Genomic DNA, 22,752 nt, shown 5'->3' on the forward strand with positions numbered 1-22,752 from the left:
TTCTTTGTATACTCTAAATTTAAAAGTACCTTGGGACACATTGTATGAGGAAAAGAATGGTATTGAAAGACACAGACACACGCATGTGCATGCATACACACACACACACACACTCTTGCAGGAGCACTGCAAGTAATATGATAGAATTCGGTAGTGAAATGAAAGGCACCTGTTCTTGTTGCCTCTGAATGGAAAATGGTGTAAGGGGACTAAAAAAGACTGCTTGTAATTTTTAAGAGTCTTGTAGACCTGTTTCTGTAAACAGACTTGATGGCATGTATAAGTTTGTCGAAACTAAAAAGGAATACATACCTGGAATACACTTTTATGTGTGCATAAGCCAGCCGTGTCCCCTGTCAGGTCTCGTGTCTGCGTGCAGTCTTGGGTGACTTAGACGCGGAGTCATTATTACTTTGGATAGAAGAATCCGTTTTTACTAAAGCATAAGCGGGCTATGTGGACTTGACCGAAAGCTTGTTTAGGGAAGACAGTGCATTGAAGTCCACTGAAGTTCCTTGATTTCTCCGTCACATTCGGATTCCTCCCTCCTTTATCATGGACAACAGTTCGTTGGCATCTTTGATTTCTTGCGTTTCCCCTGGGTTGTCCTTTCGTTACCGCCACTACTCCCCGCACCCCCCCCCCCCCGAAGAGCTCATAAAACCAGACGAAGGCATTGTTTTTTCTCAAATAACTACATGTAGCCCATCCTCATTAAGAATTTGATAAATGATTTCTCCATTTCTTCATCTGGCTACTACATACTCTTCTTAATGTTAGAGTTTAATTCCATGAGATGGTGACTCTTGAGAGACTTTTTAACATGTTAAGTACCCTTTCGTAGGTGTGTCTTAACACTTTACCATATTTTAGAATTCCACACCCTGTAATTTCCTGCCTTCCCTTTGAAGAATTTGATTTGACAGGATTTCTTCCTCCTGCTCTTTCTTTGAAGGAAGAATTTCAGAGGGAGACAACAGTCATCTCTTAAAAGATGCTGAAATTCAGAAGAGAAAAGCAAAAAAAAAAATCTATGGTTCTTTTGTCAAGGTGCCATGACAAATAGGCCAGCTCTAAAATACACTAGTTACTTTGACTAAATAAAGGGAGTTTGTATGTGTGTATGTATGTATGTATTGTTTTTTTAAAAAGGGCCACACCCACAGCATATGGAAGTTCCAGACTAGGAATCAAATTGGAGCTGTAGCTGCTGGCCTAAACCACAGCCACAGCAGTGCCAGATGGGAGCCGTGTCTGTGACCTACACCATAGCTCATGGCAAGGCCGGATCCCCGACGCATTGATCGAGGCCAGGGATCAAATCTGCATCCTCATGGATACTAGTCAGATTCATTTCCACTGTGCCACAAGGGGAACTTTAGAAATTTAAAAATATTGAGTATAATGAACACTTGTGTAGCTGCTTTCTACCTGCCAGGTACTGATTCAAGCAATTTACAAATATTAGCCTGTTGAAATGAGTGGGTTCTGTGGAATTTGGAGGAGAGAGATTCTCTACTGAAACAGATGAAAAGAATTAAGAGTGGTTATAAAAGGGAATCCTGGAATACAGTGACTTAAGTGTAATGTTTCTACCAATTTAAAATGTAACAACACTATAATTTTTGGAAAATACAGAACAATGTAAAAATGAAGCACAATCACTACCTCTGAGAAATACCTAGCTTTAACATTTTGATTTACCTTTGACTTTAAAAAAATGTGTACACCTGTTAACATGCTTGAGATAATGTAGGTATTAATTAATTGTGTGATTTTAAAAATCTTTGTCATTTGCTCATGTCGACAAATTTTTTTCATTAACGTCCTTTTAATGAGTGTGATACAGCATCTCATGACGATTCCCTTATTACTAGATGTTTAGGTTTTAAGTTTTTCTCATGTTAAGTAATCCTCCAGTGATTTTTTTTTTTTTTGTAGGTGTTTATCTTCATTTACAATTGTTTCCTTTGTAATTACTGGGTTTAAAGGATTTTGGTAGTTTATCTTCTGATTGATACTTTCTGCCAGTGTCATTCATGCGAGGCTGGTTAAGTATTGTCTTTTCCTGCTGCATGTACAGTTCATGACCCTCAACTTCTAGGGCTCTGCTTTACTTTCTCAAATTCTCCTAGCCCTTTTAAAAATTCATAATTTGTTGTTTTCATGTTGGACACCTCCATGAGAAGTAAAGTTGGAGAGGAGGCACTGTTAACCTTCTGTCACTTGCATCTGGCACACTGCCTTTAGCCTGTGATGTTTTTGTAATGACTCTTGAATGAGCATCTTGCATCCAGTCTTGAGCTTGAGTCTACTGACAGTGGAGTCCAGGAAAATGGTTGTTCTTTCTTTCTTTAGAAACTGTAATATGCTTGCAGTTAGAATGTATCACAAGCTGCTGTTTCTTTTAACTTAAGCTGACTAATATGTTAGCTTAATCACACTATTGAAGATGAGAAATATTTTGTTATAACTTTGTGATGTAACATTTCTAAAACAGTTACACCAGCCCTGCTTGTAAAGGGTAATATAGGCTTTACAAAGTGGAGTGGAATACTAAGAAGAAGCCCATAGAAATAGATGTTACTTTAGTTGCAGTAGTATTTATTTCAAAATGCTGATAAAGCTTTTCTAGAATGCTTCTTACAGATTAAAACTTTTTTTCAACAAAGGAGAAAATTCTACGGAAGTTTGACATTAAGCTTTTAAGTGCAAGTATAATCCAAAAAAGTAGAGGTTCTATATTTGTATATGAAATAAAACTTTAAAGTTTTAAGAAAGTGTAGCAGGCTCTGCCTTTGACATTGTATCTGACTTTTTTAATCATCAAGACTTTGGAAAATTTAAGATTATGGATAAATTCCTTTAAAAAGTATTTATGTGTTCAAGACAGTAGCCCCTGTGACCTGCTGAGAGATTGTTAAGCAGAACTTGCAGTCCATCTCATTGACTGTGTCCAGGGTTCCTTCTTGGTTTCCTTTTTTTGTGCGGTGATTCATCAGGTGCTGTGTGCTTCCAAAGAACCAGTGTTAAGTGTATGCACATGTCCCCTTCCTAGTCTTTGATCGCTTCCTATAATGAATAGGGATGCGTTGTTTCCAGCTATTCTTTTACAAGAAAGAAAAGAAAGGCATTTGGGAGTAAGCCTGTCAAACCCTCAAATCTCAGCAGTTTTGCCACCATTGTTTCCTGTTTTTAGAACTCTTGATGGTGAGCTCTTGTGTCTCTATTTCTTTCCAAGGGTTATTTTTTATTTATTTACTTTTTTTTAAATTGCTCTGAGCTCTGCTTATATTCCATATACAACCAAGGTAGAGAGCCAGACTGTTAGTTCTGAGTTCCCTTGAAATCTTGGACTTGCCTGTATTGCCTCCTGTCTTAATGTGTACTTATAGATTCAAATTGAATATTTCCTCAAGACGTGGCAGTCTTGGTGAAGGTCCTTGTGCTGAAAGGGGGAAAACTCCTCCTTTGAGGAGTTTCTTTGGCCCTGCCCCTCCAGTGTGTTCCATACTAGGTGGCCCCATATGGCAGATGCTGCAAGGAGTTGAAAGGAAGACATTTTAAGTGGTTTTTGGGGATCTTGAGAGATTATAGTTTAACCTAATGCTACAAATGTACACAAAGAGATTAGAGGCATTGAAAGTCACTAGATTATGGCGGTGAGGACTTTCAGATGACAGCTGCAGAAGTGGGATGTGACAGGGGAGGCAGAATAGGGTATTAGGGCAGAGTATGTAGTCGATTGAATGTAACTTTCTAACAGTTAGTTAGTAGTTAGATAGCAACATATATGTATTTGACTATTCAAAGCTGCTGGGGGTTTTTTTCCTCTTAATTACTTGGAAAAGTTAAAGAAGTAAAAGGATGGAGTGTCTTTGACATGCCTCTGATGTCAGAGTCAGTGAATAGTGGTCTTTTTGTCAAGGAATGCCGCTTAGTGGATTAAGCCCCACCTGAAATGCCCCCGAACGGGAAAGGAATGAAAGAGGAAAGGGACCAGAAGAATGGGGAGAGGTGTGGGATAGTTTCTCTCCTAGCCTGAGGGCTGTTATTTTTCTAGCTTCCTCAACCGTGTAGAACAAGTAGAAAAGCAGGAAGCTGGCAGATAGGCCCTCTTGGAAGCCAGGAGTCCATGCATCAAATCTCTCGGCGACTCACCTCCACTTTAAGTGTTTACCTGGTGTGTTTACCAGTATTTTAAACTCATTTCTATAGCATTTGGATAACTGGTTTCTCAGCACACTGCAGACAAGAGCAGATTTGTAGAAATTGGGAAAGTTGTTCAAAGCAAGCCCAAATATTACCAAAAAAAAAAAGAAAAGAAAATTGACAGTAAAAAACATTTTTAAAATAAAAAATAGAGACCTTAATAGCCACAGAAAAATTTGATTCAAAAACAGTAGCTCTGCAGTGCTTTTTCTGACTTTTAAGTCGTCTAAGTCATTTTGGCCATTTGATTAAGAATCAACACCATAACATGTTGCTTTTCATAATCTCTATTCTAGGATTTAACCTCCTTAACGCCTTTCCAACTGACCTGTAACTTTGAAACAGTAAAGTGTATGTAGATTTTGTTTGCATTTCTTATTGGTTTAAAGTCACCTTTCTTCGATTTGTGTGTTGTGATTTTTTTTTTTTTGTCTTTAATGTAATGGAAGTAATTACATTTGTGTTACTGCATAAAAAGGAAACACTGCCCTTTCTTAGTTATGAAAATTCTGTGGTTTTTCTGCAAGGTGGGAAATTCTGTTCCCTTTAATTGCTTTGCCTGCCATGTGACAAGCAATCTGTGCATAAACCAGCTTTTGGTTTCATTGTTACTTCTTAATTATGAACTTCTGAAAAATTTTAAACAAAAACTGGAGATTCACGTTCTCATCAACTCAACAAGGGTGGAATTTGCTATTTTGTGGGCTAAAAATGCTGAGAAGTGGAAAGAATGATTTCTGAAATATACCGAAGCCAGGGAAATATGGTATTTCTAGAATATTTATTACATTTATCTGTCAAGTTCCTACTCCTAGATCAATGGCGTTCTTCAAGGGCAAGGTCTAGATTGGTGGTTGTTTATATCCCCAGGAACTAGCAATAGTACCTGGCACATTATAGGTCTTTTTTAAAAAAAGGTAGTAATCTTCAGTGATTACTTGCTGGTTTAATTCTGTTTGACTTTTTCAAATTGTCTAAGGTAATTTAGTGGTACCTGGAAAGATTTTTGTGTAAAATATTTAAAATAGGAGTTTTTTGATAAGTTTCAACTTATGGTATATATTTCACAACCGGATTCTGCTGAATAAATAAGTGCTTTTGACATGAAGAGTTTGAGTATTATGCTGGTAACAGTCACAGTCCACTGCTGTAGTTTAAGAAAATGGATTTGGCTTACTGGCTTTAATATGCGAGGTCATGAGGATAAAGAATCTGATTTTCTTTGATGGTTAGAAGAGGATTAATTGTGCCAGAAGCATGTTGCATGTAACAGTTGATATGATTTATTCTGTGGCAGCCCTCCAGCTAAGATGATGGCTTCTTTCTCTGGAGATAGAGAAAGGAGTCAGTTCACCTGCCCACGTGCTCACTAGCAGAGAAGGCCTGCGGACCCAGCTCTCTAACTCTGCAGTCTGCTGCTCTTTCTGCCATATGCTGTGAGCCTCTGACATGTTACCAGAAGTTTAAAGTAATGTCAAGGGCCACATTTTTTTTTTCTTCTCTTTTCTTAGCATTGAAATGTTCTTAGATGGTTTTTGACATACTTGCCTGTTTACCTAGGGCTTGATGAAAACTGTGCAGGAGGCTAGAGATTTGGCTTATTCTGATAAACTCCAAATACAGACTGCAGAAAGACAATTTTAAATCTAGTTCCTAGAAGAGTGTGCCATAGCTTTGAAGTGACAATGAAGACTTGTTATTATCTTGATCTTGTTACCAGAAATATTGGGAAAATGGTAATTGTTGATGAAGTGTGGTATGTCTGATGCTCTCTGGGGAAAAAGCTAAGGTCTGTTGTAGAAAAGCATAACATTGGAGATTCAAGAAAGCATTTAAGTCAAAATTAGTAAGTGATAAATTGCAAATGGTAAAACACATGTTTATTAATTTTAAAAAAGCAGAATTCTGTTAAATTCATGCCACAAGGTTGAAAATTCATTTGGGCTTAGGATATGACACTCTGAATTGATTGAGGAGATTCTGTATTATGAAGTGTTATCTTTCATAGACACTTGTCTCTAATAAACAAGTTCTGTGACACAATTTTTTATTGACCCATGTCTTTATAACATGTAGTATGTGAACCATCTACTTATTAATGAAATTTATCAACAAAATTATTCTTGATGACGTATTGTCCAAAAAATGATTTGCTGTCCTTAAGGATATTTTCTTTTAAAAGTACCCCAAGCTCTAAAGGAAATTTTGAAATAGCAGTGCTGGAAATGTTTTTAGCAATGACAGCCTAACTAGAATGAACTAAGGTAATTAATTCTTAGTGTAAAAATAGGTATTTTTAGGCTATATATTTTGATATGTCAGTTATTACTTTATAGTCATACTGCATAGTAAGTCATAGTAAGCAGCGTCTAGGACAGAGTCTAGATTTGTTAGATACTTAGTAATAGTTACTAGAAAGAATCCAACTACCCAGAAAGTTCATAACTGGACTCTCTGTACATTTTATATTTAAAGTATGAGTCCAGGAGTCAGTATGACTTTAATTCAGAAAGTGAATTCCAGGTTTGTCATGAAATTAGTATGAATTCAGTGCAGGCTATTACAACTTCTGTATTTATACTATTCTACAATGATATTTAATATTTAGCTTCTGTATATAAAACACTAAGTGTACTCTGTGGATGGTGTAGGGTAGAAGATGAAGGTGAGGATACAAAAGAAGTATTTCCCTAGTTGGTTTATGAACTGTTGGGTAAGATGGATGAATATAAGTTTTTATATAGCAAATTAAGAAGCCATATTGATGGTTTATATAAAATGCATGCGGTGTGTATATATACCCAGTCTGGAATATGATTCCACTATTAAAAAGAGAAAGACATCTTGCAATTTATGACAACATGCATGAACCTTGAGGGCATTATACTAACTAAGTGAAATAGGTCAGGCAGAGGAAGACAGATACTGTATGAACTCACTTATGTATGGAATCTAATGAACAAAATGAGCAGATACTGATTGGTGATGGCAGGAGTTCTGGTGGGAAGCAAATGGGTGAAAATGGGCAAAAGGTACACACTTCCAGTTATGAAATAAGTGAACTCTGGAGATGTCATATATAGCATGGTGACTGTCGCTCATAATACTCTATTGTGTAGTTGAAAGTTGCTCAGAGAGTAGCTCTTCAAACATTCTCATCACAAGAAAACAAATTGTAACTGTGTGTGGTGATGGATATTAACTAGTCTCATAGTGGAGATTATTTTGCACTGTGTGCAAATATTGAATCATGTGTTTACACCTGAAACAAGTACAATGTATGTGTCAGTTATGCCTCAAAAAATATATTGAGTCTGGGTCATTTAGAATAAAACAGCCTCTGAGCTGCAAATAGGAATTTGATGGTTTTAAGTTTCATTTTAGAAGCTTGTTATTTAGAAGGTTATTAGTCTATTATTAGTCCAGGGCTGGAAAGGGAGGTCATATGGGAGAGGCTATTTTACAATTCATTTCCAATATTTTGTAAGTGTGGCAATTTGGGAGTGAGGTGAAGACCCGGTTTCCTTCTGAATCAGAAAAATCAAGTTATGTGTAGTGTTTAAACTTTTAAACATTTGTTTGGAAACTGTTAAGTCAGTACTAGAGTTGCTATATTTAGCAGGTAAAAACATAGGACACCCAGTTAAATTGAATTTCAGATGAATAATTTTTTTGTATACATGTATCCCAAATACCGGATGGGACATTCTTAGAGTAAAAAATTATCTAGTGATTGCCCGAAATTTACATTGAACTGGGTGTTCCGTATTTTACTTGGCAGTCCTGTTAGGACCTGACAAGACAGGCAGTAACGGAGTGTGAATCTTTTCTCTAAGCTGGAAAACAGGAAGTTGAAATATAGACCATATGTAGATTTTTAAAAGGATGTCAATGTTGAAAACAAAGTTTGGAGAATATCTGTTTATTGCCAGTCAGAATAGATGGGAGGTTTTTATGTTCTGGATGGAAACAGCTGAAGTCAACCAAAGTTGTTAAGAGAACCAAAGTTCTGAACCATTAAAGTGAATTTGACACTGACTCTATATTGTGGCCCAGCTTCAGGCTTCTCATGTTTTTTTTTTTTCTAATGAGGAAACTGTAAGCAAAAGATGGGAGTAGCCCTAAGTCCCTGGAAGGGAACACTGATGTTTTTGCACTTGGACTGGGAGAGGTAGCGAGAGGCAGCATTTCAAGGGCGAAGAATTGAAGAGCTAGAGAAGAGCTTAGAGAACTTGGTCCAACCCTGGCTTTTTTAGATGAGAAAACTGAGACATGGAGACCACCTCCCCGTACCCCCACCCCCGCAATTGGACCAAGATTATACAGTGAGGATGAAAACCCAGATCAGAATCCCATCTTAGTGGCCATTCCAGGGTTCAGTGCTCAGCTTTCCTAAACTTTGATGGGAATAGTAACCATTCAAGAAAATACTTGCGTGCCGGCTTGTCCAGTACAGCTTCGGGGCCGTGCTGGATGCTGGGATGATATTGGTTAAAACAGCAGTCTGTGTCCTGTGTATGGAGAAATTTATTGTCTTTCTATTTATTATAAACAGTTGGTGCTCAGTGAGCAAGATTCAGGATAACATGACTTCATTAACGTGACATCCAGAGCTATATCTGATGCTCGATCCCTGTAGCTCACTCCGTTGTAGTTTGTAAGAGTTGTGCAAAAACTAGTATGAGTCTCTAGGTATAGTATACCCAGAACATCTGCATGGTTCCCAAGCGTTAACTCTTTCTTTATAGTTCATTCAGTTACCCTCAATAATGAAGAGTAATATTGATGAGACACCAGTGATGGTATGAAAGAAAAGCACTGTAAGTTCATTCCCTGGTCCACTGAACAGACAAAAGCCTTGGCTGAAAGCCTCATTATCATCTTGGCTTGGATGCCCACCAAGGACCTTGTTCTGGAATGATGTCTGACTCGTAAGGTGGGTGCCTTTGGGTGCTTACAAGGCTTTCGCAGTCCCTCAGCACTGTGGTCCTCGGTTTCCTCTCCTCACTGGAGGAGAGGAGAGAGTTCTTCTATGTTCTTGGGCTTTTTCCTTCCCCATCTGACTTAAGTGTTCTGCATGTGACTGAACTGATGGAAAGGGTCGTCTCGGATGTGCTGTAAGAGCTTTGCCTCCTTACTTCAACACGTTCCATTGGCTTCCAGATGTGAAGCATACTGCATTTTATTTAAACCTTGAAAAAGGAGATACTACTCTAACTTGTTAAACTAGCAACCAAAATCACAGGGCGAGTGACTTTATTTCATTCCCGGATTGAACTTATCCTTCCAAATTAGTATTTTTCTTGTCTTAGCAAATAAAGTGTATGAAGTAAAACTAGATGTTTCTTATATTCAGGTACCTTAATTTTATAATTTTTACCATCACTTGTTCACCAGATCATGCGCAGTAAGAGGAAGAATGATCCCAAATTATACTTTTCCAAGAATATTTAGAATATTCTTAAAATGGATCTCATTTATAAAAACTTGACTGCCTCTTAAAATTCGAGCAAAAATGTTCTAATCAATAACTATTCAGGTTAAGTTCTAATTAATTTTGTACACTTTAAAAAAGTGTTTTGTGTGGTAGTATTTTTATGGGAAGATGATACTGTCAGTCTTAAATGGGAAAAGGACGAGGTGGTTAGTTTGGCCACTTCCTTGATCTGCCTGCCTAGTAAGTTAGAAGAGGCTAATCATTTATATTTCTAGAAAACATAAGTAACTCCATAAGGGTATTATGTTAAATAAATTATGGCTATATGGTAGAGAGAGGATCATATTTTTATTAGGCTTAATATCCAGTTGTTTTCTCTTGGTGTGTATGTGGCCACTCTGGTGGTACTTACTGTGGTTTTAACCAAGTAAATTTGCTATGTGTGTGTATAGCACTTGAAATATGAACCTCTTTCCAATCGTGTAGCTTCATGTTGTGGCTGAACGTAAGTGTGCCGTGCACTGATGGAAGCACAGTGAAGCACGTGGAAAAGGCCTGTGTCTGGAGTGTGCTCTTAGGCTGGTTAGGTTGTTGATGGGTATGATTGGTTGGCTCATAGTTCATTTATTGTGTCATCATGTTTCTTTCTTTTTTTCTTTTTCCCTCTTTTATTTTGTGGCTGCACCCACAGCATGTGGAAATCTCTGGGCCAGGGATTGAATCTGAGCCCCAGCTGCAGCAATGCCAGATCCTTTAACCCACTACAGACAGGCCTGAGGATGGAACCTGTGCCTCTGCAGCAACCGGAGCTGCTGCAGTCTTAACCCACTGCGCCATAGTGGGAACTCTGTGATAGTATTTCTTAATGAAGAGTGTCTTCCATATAGCGCTGTTTTTGCTAAAATATCCTTTTAAATCTTTTGGAAGGTTTAGTGGTATGCTCTTTATCATATGTTATTCATTGTAAACTGGCTAAGAGGGCACATACAGTTGTGACTTTAAAATCCTTAACTACAAACTAAAATGAGAGTGAATGTGCTCAAAAGTGTGTCAGTTATCTGGCATTCTCCTAGTAGGGAAGGTGAAATTGGTGACAAGAATTTGAGAAAGAGGTCTGGTCTTTGCTTAGACAGGTAAAGAGTAGACCAAGGTCAAATTAGGATGGATTTTGGATATTGGAAGCAGCACAATTTTGTTCTTGGAAATAGACTTCGAACAGGTTACGTTGCTTATGCTTCTAGTTTATCTTCTCAAGGAAGTGGGGTATAAGATAACCTCCCTTTATCATCTAAAAAGAGTGAAAGGTTGACTTGAAGAACAAGTTTTACCGACGCCTAAGGGAACGTCAGTTTTCTTTTAACAATGGCCAGTGTTTTCAGTTCATACCTAAGGAGAAAAAAGCATCAAAATTAAATATTGCTGGGGCCACTATAACAGAGTAACCACAGGCTGGTGGCTTAAACAGCAGAAATGGATTTTCTCACAGTTCTAGATGCTGGAGGTCTCACAGATCCAGGTGATGGCAAGATTAGTTTTCTCCTGAGGCCTCTAAGCTTGGAGATGGCCGCCTTGCCTTGTCCTTATCTGGCCTTTTCTTTCTGATGACTCTTCCTCTTATAAGGACGCCAGTTTTATTGGATTGGGCCACACCTTTCTGACCCCATTTAAGGCTAATTACCTTTTTAAAAAGCCTTATCTCTGGAGTTCTTGTCTGACTCTTTGGAGACAAATCTGACTAGTATCTATGAGGATGCAGGTTCGATCCCTGGCCTCGCTTAGTGGGTTAAGGATCTGGTGTTGCCCTGAGCTGTGATATAGGTCACAGATGAGGTTCAGATCCCGAGTTGCTGTGGCTGTGGTGTAGGCTGGCAGCTGTAGCTCCCATTCGACCCCTAGCCTGGGAACCTCCATATGCCCGGGTATGGCCCTAAAAAGACAAAATAAAAATAAAAAGCCCTGTCTCCAAAGACTGTCACCTTTTTGGATTAGGGCTTATACGTAAGAATTTTGAGGAGACACAATTCAGTCCGTAATTGGAAGGAGCAAAGAAAATCACTCTAACCTGTTGTTTTCGTCCAATAGAACATGGTTCTCAAATTTTAGCATGCATCACAATCCCCTGGAGGCTTGTTAAAACACATTGCTGGGTCCCACGCCCAGAGTTTCTGATTGAATAGGTCTGGAGTGGGTCTGAGAATTTTCATTTCTAACCATCTCCAAGGTGTACTGATCCTGCCGGTCTGCAGATGATGCTTTGAGAATCACTGATGTAATTTGCATTGAGGGAAGTTGCCAAAGGATGCCGCTGAAAGAGAGGAACTCTCTCCTTGAGGTGGGAGGGATGGCAGGGACTGCAGAGGGAAACAGAAGACATAGTGGGAATGTTGAGGAAATAACGGTTCTACTCACGGGCCATCGTATTTACTCTCAATAAGTTGATGAGACATTTGATTGGATGTCGAAAGCAAGCACTTCTGTTGTCTGTTATGGGAGGAAAATTGACTCTAGACTTGGTTAATAAGGAATTTAATTCTCAGAATGTTGATCACAACCTTCACATCTTTGCTGAAATGGCATTCCCTGATCATCCTAAATTGCATCTATGAATTTAAAGACTATCCCAAGAAAAGAGCAAAAATATCCATTAGGTAGAGAGGTGCCGGAAGCTTGGAATTTAATGTTTACTTAGTTTAACCAGACTTTTGGGTTGAAGTGTAGACAGTGGGTAGGATTGGGTTGTGCTTCAGAAGTTCATTTTTGTTGATTTAGAACGTTAAAGTTTCTCATGGAAATAGAACTGTAACCAGTTGGTCATCAGAATCCAAAAATGAAGCTAAGTCACTAGTACTCTACTAGCTCGAGATCTGGGAGCCCCCGTTGCATTAATACAGGACGCCAGGCGGGAGGGAGAGAAGCCACGTTCCCTTTGCTCACCCAGTCTCAGATGGACCAAGAGGGAAGGTGAAGTTTTACAGGGTGAACCTAAAGCTCTATGTTAGATGTTCCAGAATAACCCAGCTTTTCTCTTAACAGACGGCTCTTACTGTGGCTGATTTTAGCTGGGTATTGAAATAGCCCGAAGTCATTTTATAGTCATGTGTGAAGGACCACAGGTTTCCTCATCCTTGTAGATTCTTGCATTTTAAGACACGTATAGACATGTATTTGTGTGTATCTATGTTTCATGTACATACATGTGTATATATATACATATATATGAAATGGTGAAATCGCACCGGTAGCTCCCATGCTAGCCCAGCTAATGAGGCTCTTCCTTGCCTTCATTCCTTTTTTTTTTTTGGTCTCTCTTTCTTCCACAGTGAGAACTGTATCTCCCAGTGTTAACACTTTCTTTGAGAACTTCTGCATCTGTGCCACTGTGGCAGAGTTACTGAGAGAAATTGAAGACTTGTTTACAGTCCCTTTTCCTTTAGACTAAGGAGAAGACTAGTCTGTTCCTTTAGGCTGTTTTACTCTGTAGTAAAAATATTACCTGTGTCTGAAAGTTAATGTGCAGAGCTTTATTCATTTGAAGTAAAGTTGGGTTCCTTATGTTGTATTCCCTTTTAATCCCTCCCCCAGCGCTTTTTATTTCAGTTCTGTGTGTTGAATATGTAGAACATTAATGTGCTTCTGCACGTCCACATCTCACATACAAAATGTGTGCTTAAAATAGTCCTTCCCTTTGCCCTTCTACCCTCTCATCCCCATGCCTTTTGTACACAATGAATTTCCTTGTTTTCTGCTTCGTTCGTTCTGTTTTTTTTTCCCCTCAAAAATGAATAGAATTTCGTATTATTTTTTTCTCTCTCTTCTCTTACACAAAACGTGGCGTATGGACTCTGCTTTTTTTCCCTCCTGCAAATGCCCTGCACATCCCTCCGTACCGGCTCAGAGATACCTTCTTGTTCTTTTCTTTATAGCTTCGTGGTGCTTGTGCCACTTGTGCTCTGCAGCTGCTCTCCTCTGTTTGGACAATTGAGGGGGTTCCAGCATTTTAAAGTTATAAATAATGCTGCAATGAATGTACATAGGTATTTACCTATTGTTAAGGTATATCTTCAAAGTAAATTCCTGAGATTGCTGAGGCGAAGGGTCAATTAATAGTAGTTGTGTTAGCTGTTGTCAGATTAGGATACACCATGCTCTGGTTGTCTAAATTGCTTAGCCTGCCTCCCCAGACTGATTGTAGCATTTATTTTGTTTCGCTCCTAGAGTCTAGGTTAGAAGTTTAGGGAGAGGGCTTGAGGGTGGCTTGTCTTTGCTCCGCAGTGTCTGGAGCTTCCATTGGAAAGTCTCAGATGGCTGGAGGGTAACTCGGACGGTTAGGGACTGGAATTGCACAGCAGCTTCTTTACTTGTGGCTGGTACCTGGATGGGGACGTGTGAAGGTGGGCTCAAGTTCAGCCAGAACGTGGCGTCATGGTCTCTCAGTGAGCTTGGGCTGCTTCGTGGAATTGACAGCCTGGGTTCTCAGGAAACGTACAGATGGGGAGAGTGAGTGTTCCAGGTCAACCAGTCAGAAGCTACATGACCTGTTATGACCCAGTCCCAGAATGTCGCTTCTGTGATACTTTGTTAGGGGAAGTAGTTGCAAGCCCATCCAGATTCAAGGGTACGGATGTGGACGTCACCTCTCCATGTGTGTAGTGTCACAAAACTTTCAGCAGTGTTTTGCAACTGCCACATGGCATGTTGTATATATTGTTGATACATTGTTTCCCCAAACAAAGCCTCACTAAACAGTACATTGTCCAGCTTTTGAATTTTTGTTAATATGTTTGATGAGAGACTGTGTTTCACCCTGGATTTAATTTGCATTTCTCTTAGAAGTGACATTGAACATCTTTCCCTGTTTTTAAGGTCTATTTTTATGTTTTAGTGAATTGTCTGTAACTTTTGCTCATTTTCTATGGAATGTTTGGTCTTTTTACCCTCAACTTTAAAAATGTCTTTAATAGATTATGGAAATTAGCCCTTTTTTCTGTGATGTTGCTAATACTTTATCCATATTTGTTACTTATGTCCTAACTTTGCTTACGTCATGTTTTACCATGCACATGTTTAAATTTGTGGTCAAATGTGTCAGTCTTATTTAATGCATTTGAATTTCAGTCATAGTTACCAAACCTTTCCTTATATTCCAGTTACAGAGGGATTTAACTGTCTTTCCTTCTAGTTTTTTGGTAGTTTCATTTCTTTGATCAATTTGGAATTTTCTCTTATATGGTTAAGGAATGGTTGGTTGGAGCTGATTTTATAAATGTCTAAATAACTGTTCACTTGTCCCAATACAATTTATGAAAGAGCCCATCTTTGCTTCTCCTTATTCTGAAATGATTTGAGTTACCACGTTGGTCATATACTGCTTTCAATATATAGTCGTGTCTATTTCTGGACTTTGTCTGCTGGTACATTGATCTACACATGTATTCGTACCACACACTTTTACTCGTGCGGACTTTCCAGTACATTTTAACATCCCCTCATAACTTTTCCTTTGCTGTGGTTTCCCGTCTCTACTTGTGTGTTATTTTTTCGATAGAAACTTTAGTATCAGCTTGTCTAGTTTCAGAGAAAAAAACCAAACTTGTTTTTATTTGGATTGCATTACATTGACAAATCGACTTAGGAAAAACTGACATCTTCATGATGAGATGTCCTAATCATGAACAAAGAATGTCTGCATTTGGTCAGGTCTACATTTGTGTCTTTCAAGAGTGTCAGGGTTTTTAAATGCAGATTTTGAACATTCATTGAGTTTATTCCTAAGTGTTTTTAATCTTTTTGGTTGCTGTTGTGATGAAATTTTCCATTAAATCTTCTAATTGGTTATTAGCTGTATAAAAAAGCCATTGATTTTTGCATGTTAATTTTAATCCTTGTGCCGTACTCATTTGTTTTCACTGACTCTCTTAGTTCTGGAGTTTAGGATCTTCCAGCTATATTATCATAGCGTCAAAAGAGATTGTTTTATTTTTCTTTTCCAGTTCCTATAGCTCCAGTTATTTTCTTTTTTTCTAATTCATTGGCTTATACTTTCAGAATGATTTAAATAATAGTGGACATGGTGGGCATTGTTTCTTCGTTTTTCACCTTATATTGAATGGCTCTGGTATTTCCCCATTAATTGACTTTAGGATTGAGATCTAGAGAGATAAAATTTATAATGCAAAGTATTCATTTATTTCTGTTAACTAATGGATTTCCTAATATTGGAATATCCTTGCATTCCTGGAATAAATACCACTTTATTGTGTTTATTTTTTCCTTAATATGTTTTTGGAGTCTGCAGAAATCCTAAATAAAATACGAACATCAGCTTTCATAAGTGCTGTTAGTCTGCATTTTTATTCTGCCCTAATAAGGTTTAAATAGCAGTGTAATATTTGCTTCATAAGAACCTTGAAAGTTTTATTTTCTATTCCCTGAAACAATTTATGTGGCTTTGGTCCCCTGACTTCCAGAGTTTTGGTAGAATTCCCCCGTGAAACCCTCTGGACCTGGTGCTCTTTTGCAGAGGTTTTTCTTTGGTAAGTTTTTCTGTTTATCTCTGCTCTGGTCAGTTTTGGTAAGCTGTATTTTTTTTTTTCCAGAAATTGCCCATTCCATCTAGGTTTTCAGATTTATTTACATAGACGTCTTCAATCTATTTTTCGAAATTTCCTCCAGATAGTTTTTTCCTCTTTGTTTTATTTTAGTATATTTTTTTATTCTTTTTGCTTTGTCAGCATGTATAAAATGTACATTATGCTCTTTTAACCATGTTCCCACCTTTGTCTTAGTCCTGTATTTAAATATATTAAACGCTCACCCTTAGTTTTTTTGCTGGAGATTTCCCAGGGATCCCTTGGTCGGATGAAATTCATCTAGTAAATTCTTCAAATTTACATGTGTTTGTTTTATTACTCAGTTCTTGCATATTCACACTGTTTGTGTGTTTGTCTTTTGTAGACTTAATATTTCAAGGAACGCTTGGCTCCCATATTTTTTAATTACTTGAAAATTCTTCTCTGCTCCATGGTTGTCTTTTTTTTGTGTGTGTGTATGCTTTTCAAGTCTAATTTTATTGCTTTTTAAAGTAATTTGACTTTTGTACTCTTAAGAGTTTTTCCCCTGTCTTTAAACTCTAGTGTTTCTACGAAGATGGGTCTTAAAGTAGATTATTCTAGGTCAGCTTCTCCAGGTAAACAGTGGACCCTTTCAAGATGCTGGTTTAGATTTTCTTTTATTTCTGGAAAGAGGTCTTGAACAATGGTTTTAAGTATTCTGCTCCATGGTTTTTGTTGCCTTAAAGGACTCCAGTTATACAGTGTTGGATCTCTTGTGTGTCTTACACTTCATGCACTCTCTTCTGATGCTTTACTCGCTCTTTATCTCATTTTCATTCTCTTTTTTCCCTACCTTTCTTCAATGTCTTGGTTTTTTTTTTTATTTTATTTTCACACAAATCCATTCTTTCTTGAGCATTTTGTAATTTATTCTTAATTTTAGAAATGGTTTTATCCATTTTATTTTTTGAGATAAGTTCTTGTTGCATTTCTTCCTGGAATTTTGTTCATTTCTGTTTTTAGATTTTGAATTTTGGGGTCTAGGTGATTCTGGCTTTTGTTTTTAATGTCTTCAGATACTTTGAAGATATTTAATTTAATTTGAAATACTGCTTTACAATTTTCTAAAATTGCATGGTTTTTGGTGTGTTTTGTCATTATTTCTTCATGGGTAGAGTGTTCATTAGCTGGTGTGATTTGCATTTTTTGTTTTCTTGTTTCAATAGCTCTTTGTGGAATTGGCTTGATTTTTTTTTTTTCCCCCTCCTGTTTCTAGGCATTTTGTGGGCAAGGTTTTTAGTTTGTAAATGCCTTCTCTCAAAATAGTGAAGGACATTTTGGGAGTTCCTGTTGTGGTGCAGTGGTTAACGAATCCGACTAGGAACCATGAGGTTGCAGGTTCGGTCCCTGGCCTTGCTCAGTGGGTTGGGGACCCAGCGTTGCTGTGAGCTGTGGTGTAGGTCACAGATGCGGCTCCGATCACTCATTGCTGTGGCTCTGGCGTAGGCTGGCACCTACAGCTCCGATTCGACCCCTAGCCTGGGACCCATATGCTGCGGGAACAGCCCAAGAAATACCAAAAAGACCAAAAAAAAAAAATAGTGAAGGACATTTTTATTTTATTTTACTTTATTTATTTATTTATTTATTTATTTTGTCTTTTTAGACAGCATATGGAGGTTCCCAGGATAGGGATCGAATTGGAGCTGTAGATGATAGCCTGTGCCACAGCCGCGGAAGTGCTGGATCTGAGCCGTGTCTGCCACCTACACTGCAGCTCACGGCAGTGCCGGATCCTTAACCCACTGAGCGAAGCTGAGGATCTAACCTGTGTCCTCGTGGATGTTGGATTCATTTCCACTGAGCCATGACGGGACCTCCGTAAATATAGTGAGGGACATTTTTAAATGAATAGATAGCAGGAGTGAAGGAAATTAGGCGGGGGGTTGCTTGTCTTTTTCTCTCTGGTTTCTCCAGGATCCTTAAATTGTCTGTCTGTCTGCACTGCTGTCTCCCCAGGGACCCCTCCTTTCTCTGTTGATCTACTTCTTCCCCAGAAACGCTGCTTGTGGGAACCTGCGTTTTTGTTGCTCTTGTCTTTCGGTCTCTTTGTAGCTGATGGTGATGCCATAGGCCAAGGAGTAGCAGACTTTTTCTGTAAAGGGCTAGATATTAAGATGTAATTTTAGGCTTCCAGGAGCGTATAGAGTCTTTGCTGCTTATTGCTATTTTTTGTTCACCCTTTAAAATTATTTTAAAATCATTCTTAGCCTTAGGCCTTGAGAAAACAGGGCATAGACAGTTTGACTAACGCCTGCTGTGGAGCATCTTCAGATGCCTTTTTCTGAACCTGGCTTGAAAGTGACTGTGATGTTTACTCTTTTTCGAGAGCCTGAATCAAGTGTCTGAAGCAGCTTTAGATCTCCTCAGATGTACAAACCAAGAGGTGGATTGGAGTGCAAGCCAGAAAGCATGGAAGTCATAATGAAATGGAACTGTCGGTGTTACTGGTTAGCTGCTGAAGAACAAAAGAACTTTTTACGATTCCTGCAAAATACCTGATTTCACAAAATGTTGCACTTTGATGGGTGCTTCACCTGTTGACCAGCACAATGTGTATAAATATGCGAATGAGGCGCCCTGGGAGTTGCACATACTCTTTAGAGTTACTTGTTTACATTTTAAGAATTTCTACAAATTTATTTTGACTTTTTGCACAGCTTATGTTACGCTTTTCTGGCAGTATACAGGTTCAGTTGCTTCCTAAGGCAGCTCTTGATTTGTGTTAGCAAGACAGACACAAAATAGTTTCCTATTTCCCATGGCCAGAAGCCTGTTCTTAGTCTTAAAGCTGCTATTCTGTCATCTAAATGTATTGGAGGCGGAGCATGAACTCTCCCTGCGTGGATGACCACCCTTCCTGCTTGTCAGAGGCCAGCAGGAGATTAGACGGGCTTTACGGTGTCAGTCGCACGAGAGGAGCACCGACATCCCCGTGGGAGGTGACGTATGTGACTGGCAGTGCTGTGGAGGTGAGAAGCAGCGAGGCTCGATTGGCAGGCTCAGTGTCATCAGTCTTCAGCCGTCCCTGGACGCCACTCACTGAGACGTTCTTCTCTCTTCGCCTTCCTTGCACACGGTCCTTCTTTCTGGGGTTCGTCATTCTTGGAAATAGCTGGACGAGACACATAATTAATGGAATTCAAGGTTCATTCGGTCGGGGACACGGTCACATTCGCCACTAACATGTTGCCTCGCGCACAGTAGAGCCATTTTGAGGACTAAATGGAAGGTTTTGCCTATGTGTATGATTTTTATTTCAAATATCATCGCTTTCGTTATTGATAAAATATGCACAGTGGTATAACTCCACTTCCCTACCCTGTTCCTCTCGGTGGAAATTTAGGGCTAATTCAGCTGAGCTTGGACATACAGGAGGAACTTACTATCTCTGATCCATGGCGTGTATGATTTTTATTTCAAATATCATTGCTTTCGTTATTGATAAAATATGCACAGTGGTATAACTCCACTTCCCTACCCTGTTCCTCTCGGTGGAAATTTAGGGCTAATTCAGCTGAGCTTGGACATACAGGAGGAACTTACTATCTCTGATCCATGGCTTTTAAGAGTGAAGATTTTTTAAAGGAGAAACATTTCAGCATTAAGGGTGATAAGCACACAGCAGTGTCTTTGTAACTGTAACTTGGAAAGCTGTCTATAATCAGCTACCTTTTTAAAATAAAGTTTAGTGGAGTTCCTGTCGTGGCGCAGTGGTTAACGAATCCGTTAACCATGAGGAACCATGAGGAACCATGAGGTTGCGGGTTCGATCCCTGGCCTTGCACAGTGGGTTGGGGACCCGGCGTTGCCGGGAGCTGTGGTGTAGGTTGCAGGCACGGCTCGGATCCCGTGTGGCTGTGGCTCTGGCGTAGGCTGGTGGCTACAGCTCCGATTTGACCCCTAGCCTGGGAACCTCCATATGCCACAGGAGCAGCCCTAGAAAAGGCAAAAAGACCAGAAATAATAATAATAATAAAGTTTTCAATGTTCAGTTCCATGAGTTAGGTAAGGAAGAGGTGCACCTGCCTGTGCTTTTGTCTGATGACCGGAGTAACAGGAGGATGTTTTTGTTGTCGTTGTTCATCTTTCTTTTTTAAATGGGGGGTGGTTTTTGTGCTTTTCCATGAGGGCACCTGAATTTAGGTTTCTGTGGAAATGATTTCACCCTGGAATTGCCTTAACCATTGACCCACACAGGAAGGGGCCCTTCTCTTGGTGTTTTCAAGGCTTACATTCACCCCCCCCCAACTCTGTCCCCCATGAATATATAAGTGCTTTCAAAACTAGCCACGCTTCCTCAGTATCAAAGGAAGTTGTGCTTTTCCTTAATTAGTTTCTCAGGGAAACTGAAGATCACTGCTGCCTTCCCTTCTTATTTAGTGTAATGTTGATGCAGGAAGGCTTAGGTTGCGTTTGTAGTGAACTAAGACTCCTTGATTTTCTTGAAGATTTCTCTGTTCTGTACTTAGGGCTTCCCCCCACCCCTTAGAAAATCTAAATGCAAGGTTTAGTGTTTATAAAATTCCATCTTGTTTCCTTTTTTGTCCCACCTTATTGAACATGTAGCCTGCCCTCTTGGTATAGGAGGTCTCCCCTAGTTGCTGTGATATTTGAGAAGTGTGTGTCTTTTATGTCTGCGTTTAGAATTTTGATGAACAGCGGACAAGACGAATGTGTAATTTAATTGACAGGCTGCTGCTGGTGAACTTAGGCATAGCCACACCTGATTTTCTGCTGCTCCAGAGAAGGAGAGGTGAACACTGGTGTGGTTTGGCACCAGGAAAAGTAAGCAGGAGCCCAAAGAGTTGAAGGAACCCGGTGATGCATTTTCAAGGAATTATACGTAGAATTTCTTCCAGTACAGTTTTCTTTCGAAGATTGTAGAGGAGGACACGCAGAGCGTGTGCTTGTTCTGTGTCGTTGTCAGTCTTCAGATGAATAAAGAACAAGTTTTGTTATCAGCTCGGTCCTGTGTTCCATTTAAATAAAGTATGGTGAATCAGATATTGCCATTAGTGAGTTAGGAGGAGAATATTTGAAGGACAAATTAATCTCGGTTGGAAACTATTTCTTAAAATGTTCATTAGTGTGCTAGAAAGATTTGGGGAGGGTATAATCACTGCCTCCCACTTAGCAGCATACAATTGAAATTAAACTCCTGTGGATAAATCTCTCAAAACAGCTGGGCTTTGCATAGGAGTACCTCAGAAGGGGGGCCCTGGATCCATGAAAGATACAAGGTGTTTAATATCCTGCAGGGTCTGTATTCAGCATCCTTTGGCAGTGATAAAGAAAGCCTCTTCTGTCTGCTGGTCCTTGGGTTGCTTTCTTGGCGCTAATGAATATGTGCGGTATTGTTAATAGCAAAATACTTTTAAGAGTGGCACTATGATTGCTTTTTTAGGGGGTCATTTTTTTTGTTTTGGGGAGAAACTTCAACATTTTTGATCCATCACAGATACTGTTTCCTACAGAGTTTTCTTCTAAGGAGAGAATGTGATTTGGGTTTGGGGGGGTTTTTTGATGTATGTTTTGTTTTGTTTTGTTTTGTCTTTTTAGGGCTGCACCCATGGCATATGGAGGTTCCCAGGCTAGGGGTCCATTCGGAGCTGTACCTGCCAGCCTGCGCCAGAGCCGCAGCAATGCAGGATCTGAGCAGCGTCTGTGACCTATACCACAGCTCACAGCATCTCCAGATCCTTAACCCACTGAGTGGTGCCAGGGATCGAACCTGTGTCCTCATAGACGTTAACTGCTGAGCCACATTGGGAACTCCAGGAATGTGATTTGAAACTGGAAAAGTATATGTTTCTTTTGTTTGTGTTCTGTAGTAATAGTAATAAATGGCTGCTTTTGTAAATTTGGGAAATAGAATTGTTTTAAAAATGTGAAATAAATAATAAATAAGGGTAATCAACTTGTAAGAATGTGAGAGCCAGAAAATTTTGTTTCATTTTATGTGAGGTAGCAACAGCTGTAAAACGACTAAGCTTCTTGTATTTGCAGTTGTTATATCCTTGGATAAATAAAAGTGATGTCTTTACTTAGAGAAGACTTGGTATGCCCCCGAATTTGCATACCACTTTGTTACCCTTTTAATGGAAATAGTATCTACAAAAAGACCAAAGTAAAAAAAAAAAATTCCTCTCATTTAAAAATTGAAGTGTAGTACATGCTTATTTTTTAGATCTTTTCTCGGAGGACATTATAGTTTTTAAATGAAGATTTCAAGTCACATGCAATTATAGCTGATGCTGACACACAAAGCCTAACAGACTCTATCACCAGTCGTTCTGCCAGCCATCGACTGTAAACCATGTCTGCAATTCTTTTCAGTGCTGTCTACGGTTCTGCACATCAGGGTGAAATCAGGAAATATTTATTGTTGAGAGTAAATCAAAAACTTTGGGTTTTAGACCTTTAATCTGTACTTTCAGAACCTTCTGAGAGCTCCTGCAGTGGGAGAGAGGAGATCGAAAGTTCTCCAAC

General features: G+C 39.1%; 2 protein-coding genes across 8 annotated transcripts in view; one reads left to right on the plus strand and one right to left on the minus strand.

Moving 5' to 3' along the window:
- LOC125130468 (Holliday junction resolvase MOC1, chloroplastic-like) overlaps positions 1-19,363 on the minus strand; it is a 32,975-nt gene extending 13,612 nt beyond the window's left edge. Inside the window, exon 1 of the mRNA XM_047785800.1 lies at positions 19,161-19,363. Coding sequence (XP_047641756.1) covers positions 19,161-19,363 — 203 coding nt within the window. The remainder of the gene's footprint in view (positions 1-19,160) is intronic.
- Positions 1-22,752, plus strand: part of ATP2B1 (ATPase plasma membrane Ca2+ transporting 1) — a 126,634-nt gene that overhangs the window by 12,200 nt on the left and 91,682 nt on the right. The window lies entirely within an intron of this gene.

This window comes from Phacochoerus africanus, chromosome 7 (genome assembly GCF_016906955.1).
Source record: "Phacochoerus africanus isolate WHEZ1 chromosome 7, ROS_Pafr_v1, whole genome shotgun sequence".
NCBI lineage: Eukaryota > Metazoa > Chordata > Mammalia > Artiodactyla > Suidae > Phacochoerus > Phacochoerus africanus.